General features: G+C 47.3%; 1 protein-coding gene across 1 annotated transcript in view; it reads right to left on the reverse strand.

The window, feature by feature from the left end:
• Positions 1-10,401, reverse strand: part of LOC110089234 (SPNS lysolipid transporter 2, sphingosine-1-phosphate) — an 87,237-nt gene extending 76,836 nt beyond the window's left edge. Inside the window, exon 1 of the mRNA XM_078378913.1 lies at positions 9,971-10,401. Coding sequence (XP_078235039.1) covers positions 9,971-10,307 — 337 coding nt within the window. The 5' untranslated portion in view covers positions 10,308-10,401. The remainder of the gene's footprint in view (positions 1-9,970) is intronic.
• Positions 10,402-25,900: the final 15,499 nt, after the last annotated feature.

Below are 25,900 nucleotides of genomic sequence, written 5' to 3' on the forward strand. Positions count from 1 at the left end.
GTGTTTTTTTGGAGCAAAAATTAATTCCCTGTCTTATTTTCAGGGAAACATGGTATCTCCTATAAACAGTCAGTTATCTAGTAAGAAGCCAAAAAGACTGGATGATGAAGAAGTAAACACGGGCATCACATTCTGGGAGCATCCAGAGTTCACTCTTTTGACATGAGATTGCAGCAATCATCATCATCATCATCATCATCTTAGAACTAGGGACCCTCAAGATCACCAAGTCCGGCCTGTCAAGGAGGCCCGTGGGGGGGGGAATCAAACTCCCGACCTCTGGCTTTGCAGCCACAGAACTCAACCGTTGAGCTTACTACCTTGGTGCATGCGCTCGTAATCTCAAGATTAGACCACTGCAATGCGCTCTACGTGGGGCTACCTTTGAGGCTGCCGCGGAAACTACAGGTGGTGCAGAATGCGGCAGCCATATTACTCAGTGGAGTGAAAAAATTCCAACACATTTCACCCACTCTGGCCGCACTGCATTGGCTGCCCATCCGATTCCGCATCGACTTCAAAGTGTTGATGCTCACATATAAAGCCCTAAACGGTTTAGGACCTCGATACTTGGCGGAACGCCTCCTCCCACCAAGATCTACCCGTGTCACTCGCGCGAGCCAGGAGGTGAGGCTGAGGAGCCTGACGCCGAGAGAGGCCCGGAATGAGAAGACCAGAAATCGGGCCTTCTCAGCAGTGGCTCCTCGCCTCTGGAACAACCTACCTCCTGAGGCCCTCACAGGATATTTTTAAGAAACAATTAAAAACATGGATGTTTAGGCAGGCCTTCCCAACAGATAATCCCTGACGACTTTTCCCTTCCCCTATAGCTCTCCTATTATGTTTAGTATCTTTTGTTATGTAAATTGGTTTTTATATATATATTATTGTATTATTCTTTTTGATGTTAGCTGCCTAGAGTGGTCCTAACACGACCAGATAGGCGGGATATTAAATAAATAAATAAATAAATAAATAAATAAATAAATAAATAAATAAATAAATAAATAAATAAATAAATAAATAAATAAATAATCCAGCTGTGCTTTCTTATAACATTTATTTATGTATTTATTTATTCATTTAGAATATTTTTACCCCACTTTTCTCCTTGAAAAAGGACCCAAGGTGGCTCACATCGTTAAAAGACAATGTTTAAAGCTGAAAATAGCCAGCGTACAAATACCACAAAGTGTCATCAAGAGACTACATTAAAAAACCCGAAACAAAACGATAAACGAAAACAGCATCAAAAACATATTCAAAGCTGTTAGGCACAGCCATCCATTTAAAAACTCTACTCATGTCACTGAGGGGAAGGCTTCCCTGAAGAGAAAGGTCTTCACCTGCTTCGGGAAGGACAGCCAAGAGGGGGTCAGCTTGGCCTCCAGTGGGAGGGAGTTCCAAAGTCTTTGGGAGCCACCATAGAGAAGGCCCTCTCCTGTGTTCCCACCAAGTACACCTGTGAAGGTAGTGGGATGGAGAGAAAGGCCTCCCCTGTTGATCTTAACAGCTGAGCAGGCTCATAAAGGGAAACTAACGGAAATGAAGTACGTATAGCCCCCCCCCAATTAAAAAAAATAAGCTTTCTCTGTGACTCTCAAGAGCTTTAATTGACTCTTTCCCTCTCAGTCTTTAGAAGAAAACATTTGGTTTCTAAACACGCATGGCAATATCACAGGAGAAGGAGTCTTATAAAAAGTCATTCATTTGGTGCAAAAGAGAGAAACAGGGGAGCGTTGCGCCAAAGACAGGATAGCGCTGAGCAGCTACCCATTCAATGCGCCGCTCAGTGGTCCTACATGGGTCTCCTCAAAAGTCAACCCACATGAAGTCAATGGCCCCTCCTCCTGGGCCTGATACATGTGCCATAGTGCACTGCCCAAGCATAATACCCTTTACCTGATTCATCGGCAACACTTTTTTAGTTTATGACAAGGCTTTAAAACTGATTAATCCCCCCACTCGGCCAATCATGCATTAAACGCCTAATCGTTATTAATTCCAGATTTGTTACAGGCAGGCTGCATGAAAAATCTTTCCCAGGAATTCTCTGGATGGAAAGAATCCGATAAATTCACCTTGAGCCAGGGACGTGAACATCTGCATTTCACAGAAACCTATCATTCCTTCTTGGCCCATCCTAGCTCCAAATAGTGGTCTTACATTATTTTACACGGAAGTTTGTGTACTTTTTAAAGCAAATGTTTCCTGCAATGGACACATTGTGTTCATCATACACCTTGTTTGTGGACGCATTCTTCAAATATCTACATTTTGAGTCACACATATTTATTTCTGTATCATCCGCACAAGTGGGGGGGGGGAGAGAGAAGAATTTTACACCGTTTCTTCCTCATAGGGAGACACGGGACAGTGCACTCACATTCATTAAAAAAAAAGAACACAAAAAGGGAAAAATAAATATTCAATTTCAGGCATCAGGAAAGTGCCCTTTTCGGATTTAAAAAATTATCACGGGCCGTCAAGTCAATTCTGACTTGTAGCAGCCCTTTCCCGCATTTTCCAAGTCGCTAATACTCAGAAGTGGTTGATTATTCCCTTCTTCTGGGGGGGGGGGTATCCCTGGGATAATGTGAGGCTTGCCCAAGGCCACCCAGGCTGGCTCTTCTCCTCTGGAGGCACAGTGGGGAAATCGAACTCCCAACCTCTGGTTCCTCAGCCACAGAGCTAACCCACTGAGCTCTCCAGCCAGCTCGTTGGAGGGGGGGGGAGGGATTGGGGGAGATGCAGTCCCGAAAAAGCAACTTGCCGCAGCTCTCTTCGAAACCTGCCTTTCCGATGACGACGACAAATAACACGTCGTTACTCAGCAAGGTATCGGGAAATGAATGCCGGCACAGTGGCACACGTTGCTAAACCAGTTTAGCGAAAGAACGCACAGCCAAGACAGAAACCGCATCTCTGACACATGCTGAATCGGGAGCCTTCCGGATGTCCCAACCTCTGGCTCCATTTCCACCTCTGTAGCTGAGGCCATGCCTCATTTCGGTGACGGCCGGCTTACTAACCAGGGTGCCAGAAACATGGACGGTCCCAGGAGAGCAATTCGGGCTTAATTGCCGCCTGTCCCAAGGCGCAAACCGGATCGCTCACCCGGTGACCTGATTCAGTTTTCAACGGGCTCCGCCGACACCCATCTGGAGCCGAATCCTTCTTGCGCCAAAATGCTGAATCATGGATTCCAGACGAGAAAAAATTTGGGGTGGGAGGTATGTAACACATTTATACAGGGATAGGTCAGGCTCGGTAATTAACATCGCGTAATCTTTCCATTGCCTTGGGCTGTTGGATTTCCATTTGCTCAGGTTAGCAAACCCAAGCCTTGTAAACAGGTTGCATGCCGATAATTGCTACATGCCACACCGTGTCAAGGTACTAGTTCTCATCCCACACTGGAGTCAAAGATTCTAGTCCTCAATGTTTCATACCAAGCTTTGCTGGCACCAACATCATCGTGGGAAAGGCGTGACTAGGAACACATAAACTACTGTGAAAAGACTCATACGCTGCAGAGGATTCTAGAAGATTTCTAGTCACGTGGGGAGGAGGGGTCATCCTGGACAAGGTTTGATGATGCTCGGTGTTCCCAGATGTTCCCAAACTTGGGTTCCCAGATGTTCGTGAACTGCATCTCCCAGACCAGCGAAGCTAGTGGCGAAGGGAGTTCAAATCCAATAACGTCTGGGAGCCCGAGATTGGGAACCACCGCTTTACACAAGAAGGGATATAAATCTTTATGAGGATGAGAATTATGGGAGCTGTAGTCCAAACTCTCAAATCTACGCACTTTTAGTGGCCCTCTTTCTTGCAGGAGGTATTTAAGCAGCTGTTGCTGGATGGCCACTGGTCAAAGGTCAAAGCCTGTGTTGCAGATCGTTCATTCACTGGAGGTTGGGCTAGATGATCTCTAAGATACCCCCAACTCTAGAATTCTAATTTTATTATTAATTCAACAGCAAGCTTGCTGTCACTTCATATGAACTGAGAGAACAATGGATACTCTCCTGAAAAATCCTCCTTATTCTACGACAGATTGAGGAATTTCCACGGTGATCTCAAGAGAATTAGAGATGGGCATGAACCGTCGGTTCGGTGCTTTGCGCTGGTTCATTTTTCAGCTGAAAAACAAACCAGTGATTCCCAGCCCTGCCTCCTCTAGCAGGCACCCACTCAGGCAGCACCCCGGCTTCCCTGCCTCGCCTCCTCAGGCATGCCCTCTTAAGGGGTGCCTGCCAGAGGAGGCAGGGCTCGGAATTGCAGAACATCAACTTAAGCAAACTTGTGCAAATGAAACATTAATACAATTAACATAAATTGCACAAAATGATGAGGCAACTGTTTTACTGCATACCATTTTAAGGATTAGAAGCAAGGAGATTTTTTTTTAAAGTCAGGATCTGCCCTTTGTTCTTGGAGGGAACAAAGTGAGTTTTGCACACAGACAGTTTGTGCAAATTTGGCAAACCATGAGAATGGCGAAAAAGGCTTGTGATCTCATTGCCCCAGCAAGTCTGCCTCAATCGCAACCAGTGAAAGAAAACTGTTGAAACATTTTGTTCTCTCTGCAGAATGGAAATAAGGGAGTATTTAGAGCCCTATGCAGAAGCTCCGAACATCATCTGGAGGACTTCTGATTGCTCTACCATATATACCCTCCAATGGGCCTTAAGTAAGGTATGGACAATGAGGTTTTGATTTTCACACATTCAGCGGTGGAACGGGGTACAACTGAGCCCTGGGAGAAATGTTTTAATCCATCCATCTGCAGGGCTGTCGCACAGAAGACGAAGAAAAGGCTGAAGGGTAAGGGTTGGGAACCTCAGGCCTTGTGGCTAAAGCCGGCCTTCCCAGAAGCTGGAAGGGCAAATGCTTCCCAAGATGGCAGCATCTCCTGCCCTACATCACTATCATTTCTTGGAATTCTCATCAGAACATTTTTTCCCTCTCTAGTTGGTTGAGTTCCCCCTTCCAAGGCTCTGTTGCTAACTAGAAGTAACCCTTTAAGTAGACACGTGTGGGTATTTTTGATCCCACATCACTGGAGCCCCTAGGATGCCTTGAAATTTGGATTTCACACCAGAAGAACCCTTCTCTTCCTGCCCAAGGGGGCAGGATTAGAACCATTCTTGGGGAAAGCAGGTTTTGCACCCCAATGTTGGGTGAAAAACACCAGGAGGAACTTCCTAGTGATAAGAGCCTTTTTAGTCCAGGAACTGACCGGACCCAGAGCAGGTGGCTTCTACAGGTATGCGAAACCAACTCGTCTACATCCCTTTCATGAATCTTTTTCTTGCTACAGGTATCTAAGCTGGTTGAGGATGCTGTCGTGGCAGCTGGCATTCTGAGCCCCTTCAACGCTGGAGGTCTTCAAGGGAAAACTGGACCACCGTCTATCAGATCTGCTTTAACCTGGATTCCTGACTTGAGCAGAGGGTTGGACTAGATGGCCTTCAAGGCCCCTTCCCACTCCACGATTCTGTCCTCTTTCAGTCACCAGGGGTTGGGCTAGATGGCCTTCCGGATCCCTCCCAACTCTACAATTCTAATGATTCTTAATCCAACAACCAGTCCCATCTAAATGTCCAGTTGAAGAGTGTGGGGCTCACTGGGAGGCCCACGAACTTTGCACTTCAAAGCCACCAAGGTGTTATGACTAAATAGATCACCAGTTATCGACTCCCTCCTGGTGTTTGTTTACACAGCCGTTTCCTAGTCTTCCTGGGGGGGAAAAACCTGGTAAGCTGTGGGCTTTCCTCCATATATTTCCTCCCTATCCGACGGTCCCCCACGCCTTCTTTTTCCTGTCAAGAGCCAGCGATGGGTCTCTCTGCTAAGAGGCAAACAAGAGACATGGAAAATAAGAATGCCATCTGTGGCTTTCTGTTCAGCGATGAAAATATACGGAATTATTGCCCAGCAAGCAGATTTCTCAGGACGCTAAGAATGCATAACATTCAGGAAGTTTGCTTGTTGTCACAAAGGAAGAGACTACCTGACTTTCTCCTAATAGCATGCAACAATTTAGGTGCACAATTAAGCCAGGGGTGGGCAGCTTCTGAGGATCTTGAGGGCGATTTCTTTTACCTCTACGACCCAACAGTTATATCAGATCCCAAAATGGACAAAAAGAAAGAAAAAAAAGAAAAAAAGGGGGGGGATCAGAAAAAAACATTATAGGAAGTTCATTTCTACTTTCAGTTTTATGGAGTTTTGGTTTGTTGGAGTCTCATTGCAAAGCCACTGCTCCTTAAAAGCAGGGTATCTAAAGACCACAAAAATTTCCTCCCTCTCTCTCTCTCTCTCTCTCTGTGCGCGTGTGTGTGTGTGTCTGTGCATGTGTGTGTGTGTCATCTGCACCCCCTGAGACCACACTTTGCCCACTTCTAAATTAAATCACAGTTGAAAAGATAGCTTTGGGGAAACTAACTTCAGGGGCTAAAACAGCCAGAACATCTTAGCCACTGCAGGCCGAATCTAGGAAACGTGCCCCTCGATGAGCAGGTTTTTGACATCCTGAATCAACACCTTGAGGGTTTGTTGTGCTGTTTAAATCAAGCCCTTTGTGGACGAGACGTCCAGCTGAATCTGTCCAACATGAGATTCTAGATACAGAATTTAACACTGCAAGGAGCTGGCCCCCTGCATCCCTCCATACATCTCATGCAAGAGGGGCTTTCGCCACGGCTGGCCCTCCAGACCTCAACTCCCAGCATTCTCCTCCATGGGGCTCATGGGAGCTGTAGTTTCTGTGGCTAACACACAGATTTCAGGGAAGTCCACAAAAGATGCGTAAGTGATGTTCACAGCCTCCAAAGTTTAGGGGAAATCACCAAACTGCAAAGCTAGAAGGGACCCTATAGATCATCAAGTCCAGCTCCCATCAAGGACATACCATGGGGAAGTGATCTCTCAGCTTCTAGCTCTGTAGCCAGAGACCTAAATCACTGAACTCTCCAGCAGTTCTAGGAAAATAACACTGGACCCAGGAGATTTCCAAATATACACTCTATAGTCTAAAGCTTAAATAAGTGCTCAAGGGGTGTGTCTTTATGTTTTTGGACTACAACCTCTAGAATGCCAACCAGCAGGGTGGCAACCCCCAGCTGGCTGGGGAGCATGAAATTTACAATTTTTGCACTACATTGTGGGGCTTGGAGTTATACTGTTGGCTTCACACCCAAAAAACTCAGATTTCACTTTCCTTTGCTCCGTTCCAAATGTCTATGAGTTAAGCTACTAGACCTCAGCTTAAAATACATCATTGTTGTAATGGCAAAATGCCCTGCACACAAAACACAACATTCAAAGGCAACAGCCCATGATTGTAAACACTCAGGCAAACGCAACTTCCCTTTGCTCAGTCCATCTCACAACAGTCCTGTAAGGCAGGACAACCGAGAAAGTCAAACAAGTATAAGGTCCCGTCTGCAAGTTCTCAAGAGGGATCCCACCACACAAACCCAAAAGCAAGAAGGGCAGGCATAGTAAATATCAATTGGGGATGCCCCCCTTTTTAGAACTGTTTTGTGGAACCTTATTTTGCTAAGCCAGCAAAATATCGTCACTGCAGTCCCGTGCAGTGATAATTCAGATCTAATGCTTTCTAACACTCTCGCCTGTTAAGCGTACCATTTTGAAGGCAGTCCCCATTTCAGAGAGAAACACACACATGTGAACTGTGAGCTTTTCACCATCCTTTCCCCTCCAGGAAAAGAAAACACACACTCGCACTCACACACACAACCGCACGCCAAATCATAGCCTATTTTCTCACCTACGAGAGAATGCTTTCTTGCAAACCTAACAGCCTGCAGCTGAAAAGAGAGGCTTTCCAGAGATGCCAAGTTTGCCCTCTCCTGTTGGTGCAAATTTAAGACGAGGATGCATATTCCACACAACCGGTTGGCGTACACTCCGCACACACCTAGGCACACCCTCCCAGAACAGCATGTCTGCACCTTGCAATCATTTCCAAAGAAATCAGAAGGAAAAGCCACGGTCCTGCTGTCCCCCCGACGGTGCTTATCTCTCTGGTGGCCATTGCGCCCACCATCATCCCTAGAGAGGCCAGGGTACCACGTGGGGCGCCCACTCCTCTGCCAACCCCTTCTCCTGCTTCTCCAACAAGTCAGGAATCACTGATGTGAGACATACAGACAGCAATGCTTCCGAGAGGACCATCAGATGGAGGAAAGGTGGGTGGGATCCAGCATGTTTTTCTAAGCAAACAATGCTTGTGAGGCAAAACTCAGAGGGGATGGGTTTGTGTGCTTTTTCTAGTACTGGAGGAGGAGACTGTATAAGGTGGACAACAATGCAAACCTCCACCCCCATGGCTCGAATCTAGTTCTGTGTTTCTAGAGTAAACCCACAGAACCAATGTGGCTTTAATAATCATCCATGCGATGTAGTGTCTAGAGTGGCAGACTTAGGAAAGCCAGTTTCCAGTCCCCACTGAACCGTCTCTGTAACTGAGTGACCTTGAACGAGTCATTCTCTAGCTCAGCTTGACCTTCCTTGCAGGACCGTTGTTGAGGGGATCCAGGAGGGGAGAGGGGGAGAGCCACGGGCTCTCCCAGGATTCTGCTTAGAAGGCAACTAAGGCAGAAATATGACTGGTAAGAACAAAATAAACAAATAAACAAACGGTAAGCGGACACTTATGTAAGCCACGTTAATTCAAAAGGTCTACTCTAATTGCCCGCAATGACCAGATCAAGACCAAGGCATGTTCACATACTGGATCATTGTCCTGTTTTAATTTTTTAAAAATTATCACCTCATTTAAAGCACTGCAGACCAACCACCCTGGCGAAGATGGGCAGGGAAGAGAGACTCTTTCAACCTCACTGTTCCCTTTCATTCAAACACACATGCACACACACACACACACATATTGAGTCCATGTTGGCTGCAATCAACCTGTCTTGAATTGAAAATCAGTTCCCAGTTCACCAAACAAGAACGGACGGATGGCATGTTTTAAAAAGCAGCAGCAGCAGCTGGAGGTGTTGGTGGTAGGCACCATGTCACAATGGAGCCTTCTCTCTAAAGCGGGTGCCGTGGATGGATAAGGGTGTCCAGAGCCACCGAAACACCTCTAAAAATCAGGAAAAGGAGGGGAGGGTCGCCTGGTTTCTCTCGTGGCCTAGTGGACCTCCACGCCCGCCAGCCAGGTTGCCTTTTACATGCACCGTGCATCCGTGGTCCAGGCAAAAAGCTGCTAAAGGGCTAAACAGCATGCGGCAGAGAAGGTGAGAAGAGAGGAAGAAAGAAAAGAGAGAGAGAGAAAGGGGGACAGAAAGAAAGCAGGAAGGAGAGAGAGAGAGAAAGCAGGAGGGAGGGGGAGAGAAAGCGCAGATGGAACAAGGGGGCCACTGGGGAGCCACCGAAGGATGCTGTGCCAGAGAAAAGGGAAGGGTGGAGGGAATCAGATGGGAAAAGGGGGAAAGCTGGGGCGAGGTGGGGAGGAGGCAGAGGGGATGAAATCGGGAAGAGGGGGGGATGCTGAGCAGGTAGTGGGCTTGGCAGGGGGAGAAGGAGGAAACAGGACAAACGGAAGGGAGGCAGGAGCAGGGAGGGGGAAATGGGGTAGATGGGAGAGAATTAACGGGAGGAGGAACGGGAAGAAGGCAGCGATGGATGGCGAGGGTGGGATGGAGAAGAGGGTGAGAGGGAGAAAAGGGGGTGGGGGAGAGGGGGGGATAAGGGCTCAAGGGAGCCGCTGCCTCCCTCCCAGACCTGAGTGGACTCGCTGCTGAGGGCTGTAAGGCAACCCGCCGGGAACACACACACACCGGATTCAGAAGGGAACCCGCGCCCCAGGGGAGCCCTACGGCTGGGAGGGATCACCTGGCCCATCATCCGCAGCCCGAGAGGAAAAAGCGAAGCCTGGAAGGGGGGGAAGGGAGGCCAAGGGGAGCGGCGGTGGGGGGGGGTGTCTCACCTGCGACGGTGTACCTGTCCAGGTAGTTGAGGACGTTGCCCACGCTGAGGATGGCGGCGGCGGCCACGCGGGCTCTGCCCAGGCTGGCGGCGGCGGCTCCGGCATCCGCGCCTTCCTTGCCTCCGGCGGCCGCGGGCGGGTGGACGGCGCCGGAGAGGGTCTGCACCTCGCCGCCTCGGCCACAGCAGCCCCGATCCCCGCCGCCTCCTCCGCCTCCTCCTCCTCCGTCGTCTTCCTCCTCCTCGTCGCTAGCGGCGGCCGAGACCCGGAGGCGGCCGCTGCAACCCGGAGGGCCCCCGCCACCACTCCCGCCGCCACCGCTCTCCAGGCACATCATGGGCCGCGGCGGGCGGGCTGGCAGGCGGGCGGGCGAGCGAGCCAGCCGCAGAAACGCACCTGCTCCCGGGGGCCGCTGGGCTCAGCGCTGCATCTCGGAGCCGCTCGCCGCCCGGTCCTGCCTGCCTGCCTGCCTGCCTGCCCGGCTGCCTCGATCGCCTCCCGGCCCGCCCCGATCGCCGCCTGGTTGGTCGCCCGGCCGCCCTGCTCCGCCCTTCGAGGCGGAGACGCTCCAGTCGGTCCCTCCCGGGAGGATCGCAGCCCCAAGCTTGGTAGCGTGAGCCTTCCCCTCACCCCACTTTTTTTTACTCTCCCCAGGACTACCAGGCCCAGAATTCTGGGAGTTCTGGGCTTGGTAGTCCAAATGGAGGAGAAAGGGAAGAACGTTTCCCCGGCTCTGAAATCCAGTTGCCCTCTCCCACCCCCATCCTCAAGCCTTCTGGGTGTTGGAGTCTCCCAAGAGGAACGTGGGAAGGCTTTAAACCCGTGCAACCCTCTCCCTTATTGGCCACCATAATGGATTCTAGAAAACCAGATGTTCCCAGACTGCCCCCCCCCCGGGTCTCCGTTCCCCTGGTAAATCTCTTTTCTGGAGCCAACATCTGCCCTGTTGCTCCTTTGAGGGCCAGGATCCAAGCCAGGCGCTTGCACTGCACACTGCTTGCAGAGGACGAGAGGCGAAGCATGCTAAGGGTGCCTTAGCGTACTCCGCACACACAACATGCAATCCGGAAAACAGAGTCCCTCTCTGCCTGGGCACCTCCACACTTTCATTTATAAGCCACCTTCCTATCCCACCTTTTCTTCCATGTGCCACGGGTGGCCTCCCTCGCACGCCAGCCCTGCGAGGGAGGCCAGGGTGGACGCATGGGTCTCTGGTCCAAGATCGGCTGAGGATGGAGTTGTTTTCATGTTGGATTTTTATTTTATTTTTTTGTAACTGTCTCCACCAGGATGTCCCAACCAAGAAAAGTTGTCCTTTACACATCTGAGCAGAGACGGCAACCTCTTTCATAGGCCACGGCTCTGGCACAACGTGTGCAACCTCCCTCCGTCCGCTTAGGAAAGGGGGGAAAAAGGAAGCCGGGTAAGCCAGCACGAAAAAAAAAACGCTGATGGCGAAAGACTTCCCAAGCAGTGGAAATATCAGGAATTTAACGAGAACCCAAGGCATTCCGTAGCTTGAAGGAGCTGCCAAATTTTGGAGACTTCCTGCTGAATGGAAGGTTATATAGAAACCATACAATATAATTACCCTCCAGGACCGGCTCGCATGGGAGCACAACGTAACAAGCCGCAGAGAATGTGTGGCGCTCCAGAGGGTTGAGGAAAGAGAACTTTTGGAAACAAAACTATCAATAAGGTCAACAGCGATTGTCCCGTAGCTCAGCACATGCATCTCGGAAGGTCGTGAGATGGAGAGAAGGACTTCTGAAAAATCCCAAAGGCTGGAAGAAGATGATCCACTTAAGTCAATATAGGGTTTTATAGGGTATTTTGGTAGGGTATTTGGTTTTTTGCAACCCGAACTCTGCTCATGACGCCAGGTTCAATCCCAGGTAGCCGGCTCAAGGTTCACTCAGCCTTCCATCCTTCCAAGGTCAGTATACTGAGGACCCCACTTCCTGGGGAGGGGAGGGGCAATATGTAGCCTGCATAATTCAAACCATTCAGAGAGTGCTTTAAGGACTGTAGGCATCCTTCAGCCTCCAGGGACTATGTCAAGGTGCTCTGAATAGAGGTCTTGGAACAACGTTTAGTGTGGCTGAGAAGGCCACTATGGGGTGAGATATAAGAAGCATGCTCTGCTTTGCTGATAGGCCACGTAGGAATACTTGAAAAGAAACAAGCAAACAGACTGGTAGCCCATGAAGCTGATTCAGGAAGAGACATCATAAATGTTCCCAGTGGCTGGGGCTGGTCAGCAAACTGGCCGGGCTGTTTTGGACTTCAGTGTCAATGCTAACCAAATTTACACCCTTAATCTCCCTGAAAGATCTTTGTTTTACTGCAACATTTATTATTTCTTTTATTATCGTACAGTATATGCCACAGTCTGTCTGTAAAATCTCTATCATTTCTTGTATATGTTTCTTTTTATTGGAAGCCACTCAGAGTGGTTGACTAGACCAGATGGGCAGGATATAAACCAAATAAATAAATAAAAATAAATAAATAAATAAATTCCAGGTGTCTGGTGTCCATGCATGTGCCCGGGACAGGGGGAAAGTAACAGATTCTTTTTTTAAAACTTGATCTATGGTGCCAGGGACATTTAAAAATGGAAAGGAAAGACATAAACTATGTTGATTTATTTATCTGAAAACACAGAATCGTAGAATAATTGAACTGTTATGCTTGGTTACTTTTAAATGTGCTTTTAGTATGGATTTTATTTACCGTTATTCATATAATATTTGTTTAACTCTTTTAAAAAAATATTTGTATACTTATTGCTTTTTAGCTTTTAAATATTGTCCTTTTAATGATGTAACCCCCCCCCTTGGTTCTTTTAAGGAGAAAGGCGGGGTAAAAATATTTGAAATAAATAAATTAAATAATGGAGTTGGAAGGGGCCTGTAAGGCCATCCAGACCAACCCCTTGCTCAAGGCCAGAATCCAAATCAAAGGGTATCTGCCATGTGGTTGTTTAAATTGCTCCTGGAGCACTCACCACCTCCTGAGTTGTTCCATTTTTGGGAACATAAAAGAATTACAGTTATTGGTCGTTATTCTGAATGAAACTCAGATGCGTTGTTGAAACAGAAAAAGAAATACAACATGAGCCATAGCCATCGTTTACATTGGTATGCATCGGGAAGCCAAGAAATCTGGTGACCTCAGGTGAAGGTGAGACTAGTAAGGTCAGCTATGAAAGAACTAGAACAGTTCCTTAGGAGTTGAGATATGTGGGAGACCTAAGTCAAGATCATCCCCCCCTAGTTTTCCCTACCCGCTGGATGGTAAAGAAAGCAGGTAGAAAAAATGTGTTCATTTGACATGGGATGTCGGGAGAAAGCATTACAAATTCCACGGATCTCCAGAAGAACAAATAAATGAGTGCTAGATCAAATCAAGGCCGTCCTTTCTCTAGAAGCAAAAAAAGAGAGAGACTAAACTAAAAGTATTGTGATTTGGACGCATCAAGACCCACTAAAGTAGACAATCCTGCTGCAAAACGCTGACGGCCGCAGGAGAAGAGGAAGACCGAACGTGACGTGGATTGACTCAATAAAGCAAGCCACGGGTTTGGCTTGACAAGAGCTGAGCAAGCTGTGAATGACAGGATATTTCCGCGGTTGGTGATTCGTAGGGTTACTGTTAAGCCGCAAGCAACATCTCAAGCACCCTTCCCCATCCCTTGCCCCCCCCAACACACGGATATGGATCCAACCAGTGGGATTGGAAGAGCTGAATCAAATGATGAGACCTCATCCAGCATAATCACAGCACCCGGAAAACATGCCAAAGGCAGTTTTTTTGGCACAAGTGGGGAAGGAGAGAAGAAAGTCCCAATTCCATAACAAACCACGCCACTGGATCATGACCCTTATATCCTGCACACTTTAGAGTAGCTTTTTTATATTCACTTTGTTTCTGTGCTGTTTTACAGGTCTGTTTACAAAGCTGGCTGGGGAACTCGAGGGTTTCGGTCTCTGGCTGCGGAGCCAGAGGTTGGCAGTTCGATTCCCCACTGTGCTGTCTGGGAATAGAGCCAGCCTGGGTGGCCTTGGGCAAGCTGCACAGTCCCAGGGATACCCCCAGAAGAAGGGAATGAGAAACCTGAGTACTCTCTACCTGGGAAACTCTGAAAAGGGTCACTCTGAAAAAAGTCAGATTGACTCAATGGCACATGATGATGATGATGATGATGATGATGATGATGATGATGATGATGATGATGATGATGATGATGATGATGATGATGATGATGATGATTTTGGGCTAAATTATATGATAATGCAATCATTATGTAAAGTCAATTCCCGGATAGCTGGCTGGATAGCTCAGTGGTTCAAGAGGTTGGGAGTTCGATTCCCCCCTATGTCTCCTGTGAGTAAAGCCAGCCTAGGTGGCCTTGGGCAAGCGGCACAGTCCCAGCGCACCCCCAGAAGAAGGGAATGATGACCCACTTCTGCACAATCTCTCTCTGGAAAACCCTGGAAAGAGTCACCAGGAGTCAGAACTGACTTGACAGCATCTTTTTTACATCACTTCTCAGGGGTTTTTAGGTATAAGGTACTCAGAAGTGGTTCCCTTGTCCCTCTTATGGATGGTGTGCTGGGATCCCAGGGCAGCTTGGCCAAAGGTAAGGAGCTGTTGCCTCAGGAGGCAGAGTGGGGAATCGAACCCCTGGCTCCACAGCTATGCGCTCCAAGGCACCGAGCTAGTCAACCAGCTACAGAATGACATACTATTTGCAAATGCCCCTAAAATGCCTTAAGATGGCATCATAAAAATACCTTTTGGAAGTAACTAGGAAACCTTCCTGATGACACTAATGGTGCTACTCATCATGTAAATCTTGAAAGGGAATTTGAGAACGGCTCCTTTCTTCCAAAAGGAGCTAAGTTGCAAGTAACTGTGCTATTTGTAACTTCTTTCCCACTGCAGTTCCAAACGCAGGACAAGTCCGGACCATAACAGTTTCATGAACGTTTTGAAGAAAGTGGCTGAGAAGGTGTGATCATTCAAGAACCGTAGGGTTGGTCTTTCATTGAATGAGACGTTCTGAAAGATCCCTCCTTACGGGGAGGAAAAATAGCTTTGCTCAGCTCAAACATTTTTCTGACCTTTTTGACTGTCAAATGAAGGGAAGACCGGCTTATGGGAGGACGTTATGGAAAACTGCTACGAGTCATCCGCTTCCCAGAGAGCAAAGCAGGCCAACTAGCTAGCGGGGGGGGGGGGGAATAACCCCAACAATAACCCCAAATGTTAAGAATACATCCAGCGGTCGGTGGAAAACCTCAGGTTGTCCCTGTGGTTTTTAGGGCAGGCTTTCTTATTTTCTTGTTGTTGTTTGAAGAGAGATATTTTAAATGATTGTTTAACAGCTTGGCAGCACCGAGGCCATTCCTTTGGTTTGGACTCAAGCTTTGTATCACAGGGTGAACCCAGATGGTGTAAACAGCCTGGAAACCAAACCCTGTGAAGAAGGGTTGAGCAGCCTGGGTGTTTGAGAGCTGAGAGAGAAGCGATACTGGCTGGAGACCTCAGTGGTTTAGGTCTCTGGCTGTGGACCCAAAGGCTGGGAGTTCAATCCCACGTTCCCAGGAGTACAGCCAGCCTGGATAGCCTTGGGCAAGCTGCAGGATGGCCCCCGGACACCCCCAGAAGGAGGCCCTGGTCAACCACTTTGGAGTCGTCTCTGCCTGGAAAACCCTCAAAAAGTTCACCATAGGTCAGAATTGATTTGACAGCTCATGATTATGGAAAGCCGTCTTCAAAGACCAGAAGGGTTCCATGGAAGAGGGACCAAGAAGATCTTCTGATGATCCAGAGAGTAGGACGCAACCCAATGGATTCATATTACAAAGAGATCGGAATTGAACCAGCAGTCTCTAAATCTGGGATCCAGACATTCATGAACTAACAAAGAAATATCTTTTGTTTGTTATTCCAATACATACAGTATATGAAGATTTGTGAGTAAAACATAAACACATTTTATTCTTTCTCACCACAAGAGTTTCTGACTCTATTGAGACTATATTGCCAGTTAAGGTAAAACTGACTAATAATAAGGGGTGTTATACACCTGTTTCCCCGCAAAGAAGACAGGGTCTTGTATTAATTTTTGCTCCAAAAAATGCATTGGGGCTCATTTTCAGGGGATGTTCTGAAGGATTTACCATTGCCTTTCTCTGCAGGCCTTTTGGGACTGTGCAGCCCAAGGCCACACAGGCTGGCTCTGCTCACAGAAGGCACAGTCAAGAATCAAACTCCCAACCTCTGGTTCTGGAGCCAGATACCGAAACCACTTGGCAAACCTAGCTGTGAAAGCGAAGTATTTCCTATTTCCTGGCTTTGTCACAGGTGATTCAGGGAGAGGAAGCCATGACATAGTCATACACGGGTGTGTGTGTGTGTGTGTAAGAGAGAGAATGTGTGCAAGGCATCTATGAATGGGAGGAAAACCATGTATTACTGCAGCCTTCAATTACATCCCTGGCTCATTTGCAAAGTGTTATTTTTCATGCACTCTGTTACCAAGACACAAGAAAGGGAGGTGGGCAGAAACGTTCAAAAAAAACAGCCTAGGGAAGGCGGCGCTGGGAGAACCGAAGCGGCAGCAGGCGAGGGAAGGTAACAGTGTGAAATTTGCCATATGTGTGATTTCTCCCCCTTAGCACATGACGTAGGTTGGAGTTCTTCCCAAGGTTTTGTTGCTGTGGGATTCTCCATGGAGAGAGCTTCTGCTGCCCTGCGTCAAGCGCTCCACCCCGCTTTCCCTCCAGCCAATCTGCGCTTTTCAGTCTTTTTTTTTTTAAACAACCCCAAACTCCCTTTCAATAAACACACAAAAGATCCAATGCAGCTTGCAAGCCTGAATATTTGGCATTTGGAATATGGAGTGGGTTGGTGGTGGTGGGAATCACACCGGGAAAGGGAAAGGGGAGCCGTTGTGAGGATGGTGGTGATCCCCTTGTGGTTCATATCTAGTTCGTCCAGTGGGGTGGCAGATTTCGGAGAGGAACTTTCAAGGAAAGGCGGAATGACATCACGGACACACACACAGGCAACAGAGACACTGCAGTGTAACTCAGACACAGAAAAAGGGATGGGGGAAAATATTAGATTCACCGTTTGTTGGCCATCATCCAGCGAACCTGACCAAGGCACCCATCTTGCCAAAGATCCACAGGTGGTGTGGACTTGGAAGAGGGTGAAGAAATGAAAGGGGGCCCTATTGCCTAAAGCAGCATTTCCCAACCATGGGTCTCCAGATGTTCTTGGACTAAAAGTCCCAGAAGCCTTCAGCACCTGCTGTGGCTGGCCTGGATTGCTGGGAGGCGTAGTCCACGAACCTTTGGGGACAAGGTCTGGAACCACTGATCTATAGCAGTGGTCCCCAACCTTGGGCCTCCAGATGTGCTTGGACTATAACTCCCAGAAGCCTTCACCACCACCTCTGCTGGCCAGGATTTCTGGGAGTTGAAGTCCAAGAACATCTGGAGGCCCAAAGTTGGGGACCACTGGTCTATAGGACAGATCTGAAACTTGGTGATAACTGTAGACCCATTCTTACGCGGGGATTCATTCAAGACTGGAGTCGCGCAACACAACCGTCTACTGATGGTCAGACCTTTGGTTCATTCAGCCCAAAGGAGCAAGCCTTCCTCCTCCTTTCTGTATGTATATACAAGTGGAGTGGGGAACTTGCAAATCTCCATATATCGTCAGACTCCATCATCTCCATCCAGCACGGACCATAACGAGGCATCGCAAGAGTTGGAGCTCAACAACGGATGGCAGACGGGCTCCTCAAGACATGCTTTGGTTGCATTTAAGTGGTTCCCACAAAGAGGAGCAACAGGGATGTTTTAATTCACAAGCCAAGAGGGCCACAAGACCTCCAAATACAGTAAAGAGGTGTTAAGCAAACGGCACGGCGCAGAGGCACACCCTCCCCAAAGGTGAAAACGTTTCTTTTTGGGGTCACGAGTCCAAGGAAACCCAGCCTGCAAGAACAATGGGATGTGTGAGCCAAAAACTGTGGATTCTGGGAGTTGTTGTCCAAAGGGGGGTCATGTTTCCCATGCCCAGCGTGCTGTGACTGGTGCGAGAACTCATAAATTCCTTCAACAACGCAACAGAAACATGCCTTAAAACTCAAAATGTGACCAATCCTGACTTTGAATTGCTGTTAATTCGATGACTGTGCTGCTGAATTTGTATTTATAGATAAGGATTTTTTCCCCCCCGGACAGGTGATTTTCATCAGTGCCAGAGCACATAAATAGAATAAGGTTCGCTCCATACAGTGTGGACTGAATATTCATATATAGTGTAGACTGAATATTCTGCATACTTGATTTTCATGGTGAAGGCTTTCGGAAATCTGCATATTTCTCGGGAAATATGACAGGGAAGGGAAAAGGAATTGAGGGGATAAAACTGCCAGATTCATCTCTCCTGCGATGGATGGATGATTTTAAGAGTTGAAGACCAACCAAAGGAAACATCCCCAGCCTCTGATGCTTGGATGGGAGATGCCTGGAAATTCAATCAGCACCACCTTGGACTGTATCCCTTCATAAGTCCCACCTTGAGTGGATCCACTGAATCCGTGGGAACCTCGTAAGTCAACAATTATGTAAGTTCCATTGATTCAGTGACCAATTAAAACAGACCCTCTCCATCGATAAGATTTATACGACTTACCTACCATTCAGCCATGGATTCCATGTCCGGGACTAGCAGTTCAGTTTAGAGCACGGCCCAACTCTTGTTGAGATCTACAGTCGGATTCAGATCCTTGACTTCCATCCTGGAAGAGAATTCATTATGTCAACAGTATATTCCACTCATCTACGGGTTCAAGTGTAACTAGTGGTCCCAGTGAAAGCAGACCCACTTTTTTTCCTGGCATGACCAGGATATAAACCAAGGAGAATTCTGTGTGTTCATACTAATACTCCCTAGTTGACGAGGATAAGAAAATGGATGTGTTTGTTTGTTTGTTAAACAGATTAAATTGACACTTCTGCTCAGACACACTGAAAGGACTGGGCAAAAAAAATAGTTACCAGATCATGTCCTGGGTCAACTTTGAAGGAGTCTTGTGTGAAATGTATCATGTCATTCTCCTGGAATCCAGGTAGAATGAGCCAGTGTGATGTGTGAAAGGGGACCAGCCCATGATACACTCACATCCTTCTGCCAAATGCCATAGCTGGCCGAGAACCAGCTGACTAGCGTTAGTCTGATATATTTTCACAGGCAGAGACACGTGCCTCCAGTCTCACCCCTTCCTAAGCTTCTGTGCAAAGTAACTCCCTGGAGTCGCCTCTCTTCTGGGACTTATAAGCCAAGAATGTGGAGTGTCTTTTTCCCCTAAAGATCTGCAGCAGTGTGGATGTGTGGTTCCCCCTGGGGTTGCCCATTTTAACAACCCCGGTATCTCTCAGCATTTGTTGTGGCTGTTGTTATGTGCGGTCAAGTTGCTTCCGACTCGTGGTGATCCTATGAATGAGCGCTCTCCAAAATGTCCTCAAATGCCCTTCTCAGGTCTTGCAAACTCAATCCTGCTGGCTTCCTTTAGGGCGTCAGTCCATCTCGTATTCGGTCCTCCTCTCTTCCTGCTGCCTTCCACCTTTGCCAGTATTTTTTTTGTCTTTCCCAGAGAATCCTGCCTTCTCATATTGTGCCCAAAGTAAGACAGCCACTCTGTCGTTTCGAAATTATTTTCTGAATTTAAAAGCCTTCCTAGGAGACGTACGTGTGTGTGTGTGTGTGTGTGAAAAATTTACACTCTTGCAGACTCTCAGGGGAAGAGCACAGCTGAAGGAAGAGAATTTTAGCAAATCACAACAGCAGGCTACCTACCAAGTTGCCGGAACAGGCAAAATTAGGGACCAGTTAAATTCCATTTTGCCTCCCCTCTAGACTCCCGATTTTTTTTTCTGCCCGTCATTGTCCGGTTTCTATTTTCAGAAATTTTGTTTATTGCCTTAGGCTCCCTCTCCCTCCTCCGCTCCACTTGTACAAACAACTCATTTGTGCATTGGCTGTGGTGGAGTTTATATAATATTGCATGCTGCCTGTGATTAGAAGGACTGGAAGGGAGTTTCCAGGGCTGGGGTGACTATCAATCTATCCAGCACTAACCAATCGTTCACTCCCACCTCTGAATCCAAAGAGAGCCCCGCCTCTCTGCTGAGTGTCTCTTTTCCCTCTCTCTAGGCTCTTAAAGTCTGCTGAAGCAGTCAGTGGTGTTTTGTTAGCTCGCTGTTGATCTGTTCACAACTGTAAGTAATGGAACATTTTTATTCTTTCTCCTACAAGTGTCTCAGAGCGAGTTATTGAGACAGTAAGGGCCAGTTAAGAAAGAAAGAAGTGGACTACCCGAGGAACCTGAAGCTATTCTCTTCTGTGAGTCTTTATCCTTCTGCTGCGTCGCAAAGGGAATTTTACCCATAAATTCAAAACTCTGCAACAGGTTTCACTGTTTTCGTTTGGGTAACAAATCAGCATCACATACTGATTGCCTGGGGGGGGGGGAACTCAGAAAGAATATGAGTCCACTTCAAAAGCAATCTACGCTCCTTGGTTTCCAGATCAGTTCTATCCTGGATCGCTGGAGACCAAGGCATGACATGTGACAGATTCTCTGTGGTCTGTTTGCAAGTTCTCCAAATATATCTGTCAAGGCTGTCTTTTGTCACTGTGACACTTGGCCATTGCAGTTCCATAGCAATAATGTATACAAGGCAAGGTCTATCAGAAACGCATACTCCTTTAATTAAAAGAAGAAGAGAAAGAGGCTTGACTACACTTGACTACATGGTTCCTAATTAAAGTTGGGGTTCTGTTGACTGGGGCAAATCCAAGTTCCAGAGTGCGAGGGCGGCGGGTGTAGGAGCAAGGCATCAAAGGTGCATTTAATTGTGTGAGGAAAATGAGCAATACTACCTGTCAGGGGTGGAAAAGGTATGTGCTGACTCACAAACACCTCCTCGGATCAGATCAGCGTGTTACTAGATTTCAGAATCAGGCACCAGAAACAGAAGTGGAGAAAAGGAAACCTGGTTGCAACTGAAGGGGTGGGACATGCCCGTCCCTGCCCTGATGGGGCACAAAATAAAACACACCCACGGCTGCCCCACAGCTTTCTGAGAGTCATATCTAAATGTATAGAAAGGGGGGGGGGGGACAAAGAACTCACATCAGTTAATAACTACTATGGGTCTTTTTCTGCAGTCCAGAAAAAAACACTTCTTTGCAAATTGTCGCAAATGTTATACTCGGATAAGGTGCGCATCTCCAGGATAGGGAAACATCCCGAAGTCTGTGATGAATTTTTTTTTTTAAAGAAGAACAATCTGACATAATGCCTGGAAGGGACCTTTATGAGCTGGGGTGACCGTCAATCCATTCAGCCTCCACCCATAGTTTCCTCCCAGCTCTGATTTCAAACAGAGTTCCACCTCTTCTCCACTGTGGCTTTTTCCCTCTCTAGAGGTCTGCGGCTGAAAGCAATCAAGTTTGCTGTTTTATCTGTTCCCTTAGAAGTCATGAAACAGTTTAGTCTTTTTTTTTTCCTAGAAAAGTTTCAGAGGGAGTTCACCGAGACTGTAAGTGCCAGCGGATGAGGAAAGGGGTGGACTCGTCTGGGAAACTGGAAGCTGGTCTGCTCTGTGAATCCCTGCACATCTGCTGTATAGCTCAAGGAATATAACCCCCCAAAATTCAAAACTCTGGAATGGTACATCCTCCTCAGTACACTACCTGGGAGCGTGATACAACTGCATCTGCTTCCTCCCCCCACCGCCTCCAAGAGAATCACCCTGTCCTCTTTTGGCTTCTTATGCAATTTATTTTTAAATGTAAATATGCTAATGTCACTTTGGGTTTCTCATCTTGCTTGCCTCTGCTTCTGATTCCACTCAGCCTAAATATTACCTTGATTTTTGGATGATCCATACTGTCATATTGCTCGTCATTAGACCCCCGGCCTGAGAGATCAGAAGGGGTTCTTTACGTCACATCCGTTTTGGAGAAAAAACATTTTGCTAGGGCTTTGGGGCTAGAAATCTCAATGAAAAGAAAGGGAGAGGTGCTAATTTCATTTCATTTCAATTTCTTTTATTTGCCGCATTTTATTTGACATTCCCTTGCTCGGAGCTGCTCCTCGGTGGGAAACAGCTGTATTGTAAAGACGCCTGGCAACCTTCCCAAAGAGAAGCAATTTATACTTCTGCCGGTGGAGGTTTTGCAACTAAATTAATTAAGCTAATGGATACAGATTGGAAACTGTCTACTCCCCAACCAAAAAGGGAGGAAAAAGCAGACATAAATAACCCAACGGGAAGCTAAGGGATGACAAGGTGTAGGAACGGTCATCAGCTAATTGAAACGGTTGTGCCTCCAAATCATAGGGAACCGAATCAGGCCTTCTTTCTGCCTCCCTACCCCCACCCCAGAATTAGTGCTGAAAACGCACAAAGGAAAAGGATTTTTATTTCGAGCACCCAAGCGGAAAAATGGGGGCGATACGCTCAATGAAAGCTGCAAACCAAATGTTGCAGGACGGCCTCCCCTCTTAACAGAGGTGTTTTCTCCTCCTTCCAGATTTGAACCAGGTTGGTGTATGTGAGACACGTGTGTGTGTGTGTGTGTGTGTGTGTGTGTGTGTATCTATATCTATATATCTATATAGAGAGAGGGGGAGGCTATGTGCTGTCTAGCTGAAACTGATTTATAGCGAGCGTAATAGAGCTGTCAAGGTTAACGAGATATTTAAGGATTGCTTTTACCAGCTCTTCCTCCCCAGTGAGTTTCCATGGCTGAGTGGGAGATTCAAACTCAGATCTCCTGGGTGGTTGCCCATCACAATCCATTACACCCGACTGAGTAGTCAAAAAGAGAGAGCTTAAATGGCCCATATGCAGATTTCACCATATCTCATCAAATATTTCCACTTTTCCATATCTATCCAACTTTGGACCAGGTTCAGATAGGACCAGAAGTGACTCCTCTTATGAACTAAAAGGACCGCCTTCGATCACGGGGCCAAAAAAAGTCACCAAATTTTCCCCTGTGCCCTTGGGGGGGCATAAGGAAGCCCTTACACCTCACGCTGCCCACCTGTAAAACCTACAAAGTTCTTTCGACTTCCCACTCCCCTGGCAAAGCTGCTGCTTTTCTTTTTTTCGGCTGACCTTCTCAAGCTACCCGAGTGTGCTAAAGATTCGCCAAGCTATTTCCGGAGTTTGGGAAAGGTCCTTTCTTTGGACGACAGCCCTCTGAATCCGCCTGCCAGCCTGGCCACTGGCTTTGCCCTGGTAGAAGCTTCCAAAACATGACACATTTGCTCATGGAGGCCAAGGTGGAGTGTGTAACTCGAGCCTCTCTCTATCCGTGTTTCCAACCGACCGGAGTTCGCCAAGAAGTTCCACCCTAACCTTCATGTTCACAACAGCCCTTTGAGACTAACCAACCCAAGATCTTCAGATCTACTGGAGACTCCAAATGTCCTGGTATGGAGGAATCCACTCTAGCTTTTACTTAGAACATTAAGAGCTCTCCATAGTTCTGAATTGGTTCAGGACCTTGGATAGATCTTTTGGCATCCAGGCTGAAACCCACAGCAAATTCATTGCTCTCCTATGTTACAAGCTTCCACTGTCCGAATGCCGTCATCATCCAACTTAGTTCTCATCCTGCTTGGGCTTCCAAAGCCAGATCAGACTGGCATACTTAGGATGGGGAGGGTGGGGTTTGATTCCGGGCCAAAGTACGAGAAAGCTCCTTGTACAGGAGGCAATTACACGGAAGCGATGCACCTCTGAAGTACCTAAGGTTTTCAAGTGTTGTTCATATGAGATTTTTCTTCAGAGCAAACAAGCAAAGAATGGCACAGAAAGAATGACAGCCCAAAGCAAGGAGTTTTGCAAGATCCAAGTAGGGCGATGCTAAAATATTTATATGTACCCTGAATAATAGATGGCCGAACAAAACAAAAAAATGCCAAACCAGAACAGACCAAACCCCGCCCCCCATCGCCAGTGTTTTGTGCCTGTCCTTGCTGCCAGTTTTTACTTTTTCCCCTGCGGAAGGCACAAAAGCTTAAACAATTTAAGAGCTGCCTTTCAAAGAAAGAAGAAAGTGCTTTTCATTTGAATGTTTGGATCGGTCCAACGACAGTCCAGCATAAGTAGAGGAAGGGCCTGTTTCTGCTCAGAGGCTCAATCCACCGAAATGTCTTCAATTCAGAAAGCAATGTGTTGGAACAATACAGTATGTGTGGACCAAAGTTGTGTTGCATATACAGTATACCAGTATTAACAGAAACAATGTCTCCAACAGCAGCAAATGGCTGGTGATGAAAGAATCCCTACTTCAGTCCCAGTGCTCACATGACTCACCTGCAAACAGTCTCATTGTATGCTAGCACAGCAAGCCCTGGAACTAAAGGAGGAACTCTTTAATTACCAATGTACCTTAGGTAACACAATTTGGGCCTTTTGTGTGTGTGTGTGTGGTCCTACTATGGGCCTTCCAAACCTGACTGAGCTTAAGGCTTCAGCATGCCTTAATCCTGTTTTGTTAGCAGTTTTTGAATGTGGAGTTTCAGTTGACGGGTGGAAATCTCAGACAACAACGAGAGAGGATGGAAGAAACGGAATATGTAATAATTCATGCTGCGACATTTGGTTGCAGTGCACCACAGCCCTGAAGTCTGCTAATGATTCTCACCCCACGCTAGACCTTTAGGCTTTGCAGGAAAGCTTCTTTCCCTTCCACACCACTTCTGAAACATCCCAAACAGGTGAAAAATCACTCGGCCTATGGTTATGATGTTCTTGACCCTCATTCCAGTAATTCTGCCACACCGATTGTACTCTGCCTCCCTCAAGCTTCTTTTCAAGAGCTGTGACGTAATCAAACCACACAGGCTTGCTCTGCGCCACAAACACCCAGCGCTGTCCCCTATGTCACTGCTGTGGCTTTAGCATTGCTGATTTTTTTTCTTTTGTTCTCGCCACCTGGTTGCCCAGCAGAAATATTACAGCAAATCTGGAAAGCAGGCTCCATGCCTCTGTACAAAGAAAAAGAGCCAAGCACCTCTCTGATGAAAAATTAGCAAAAAAAAAAGCTCCATGACACTGAAAGAGGCAGACATTTCAAGGCCAATTGTTCCCTTTTAAGGGCATAATTCATTCCAGAAACTAGCTCCTCCATAGAAATCGGGGCAGTGAAGAATTGATTTTTTTATTTTGAAATCAAAGGGGAGTACAAATCCCAGAATCTCATACTGACCATGTTGATTGTGGGATTGTGGAAGTTGTAGTCCAAAAATTTGAGTTTCCCCATCTCAGTCTAGGGAAGACTGAATATTATTGCTGACCAAAACAGAGGGTTGGCAATTTATCCACAACCTTAAAACCCACAGAGCTGAACTGGGCTGTTAAGGTGTGCTTTGACAGCTCGGGGACTCCCAGCCACTGCTACCCAGTTTATTTTTAGGAAAATTCCACCACTGGGTGCAAAACGAAATGTGACACTCAAAGGGTGTGGACGGACTGAAAACGAGCCCTGAAGGCTGCATTTAGAAGCAGAAGGAAATCAGTAGACAATCGTGAGCTGCAAACTCAGCTGGGCACTGGGGCCATTCTGGGTCTTGGTCCAAACTTTACAGGATCTATCCAAGGTTCTGAACCGCATCAATAGAGCTGGTTCAGCACTGTGGACAGATCCTTTAAAGACTGTCAAACCCAGAGATGTAAAATTTCTGAAAAGCTCCATTCCCCCCGCCCCAAGAAATACATGGACATTTTCAGAAATTTTACATCTCTAGTCAAACCTGCAGCAGATTCATTGTCCATCCTCCACTGACATCAGCGCCACCACTGATGAGAGAATGGG

The sequence above is a fragment of the Pogona vitticeps genome, chromosome 7 (genome assembly GCF_051106095.1).
Source record: "Pogona vitticeps strain Pit_001003342236 chromosome 7, PviZW2.1, whole genome shotgun sequence".
Lineage (NCBI taxonomy): Eukaryota > Metazoa > Chordata > Lepidosauria > Squamata > Agamidae > Pogona > Pogona vitticeps.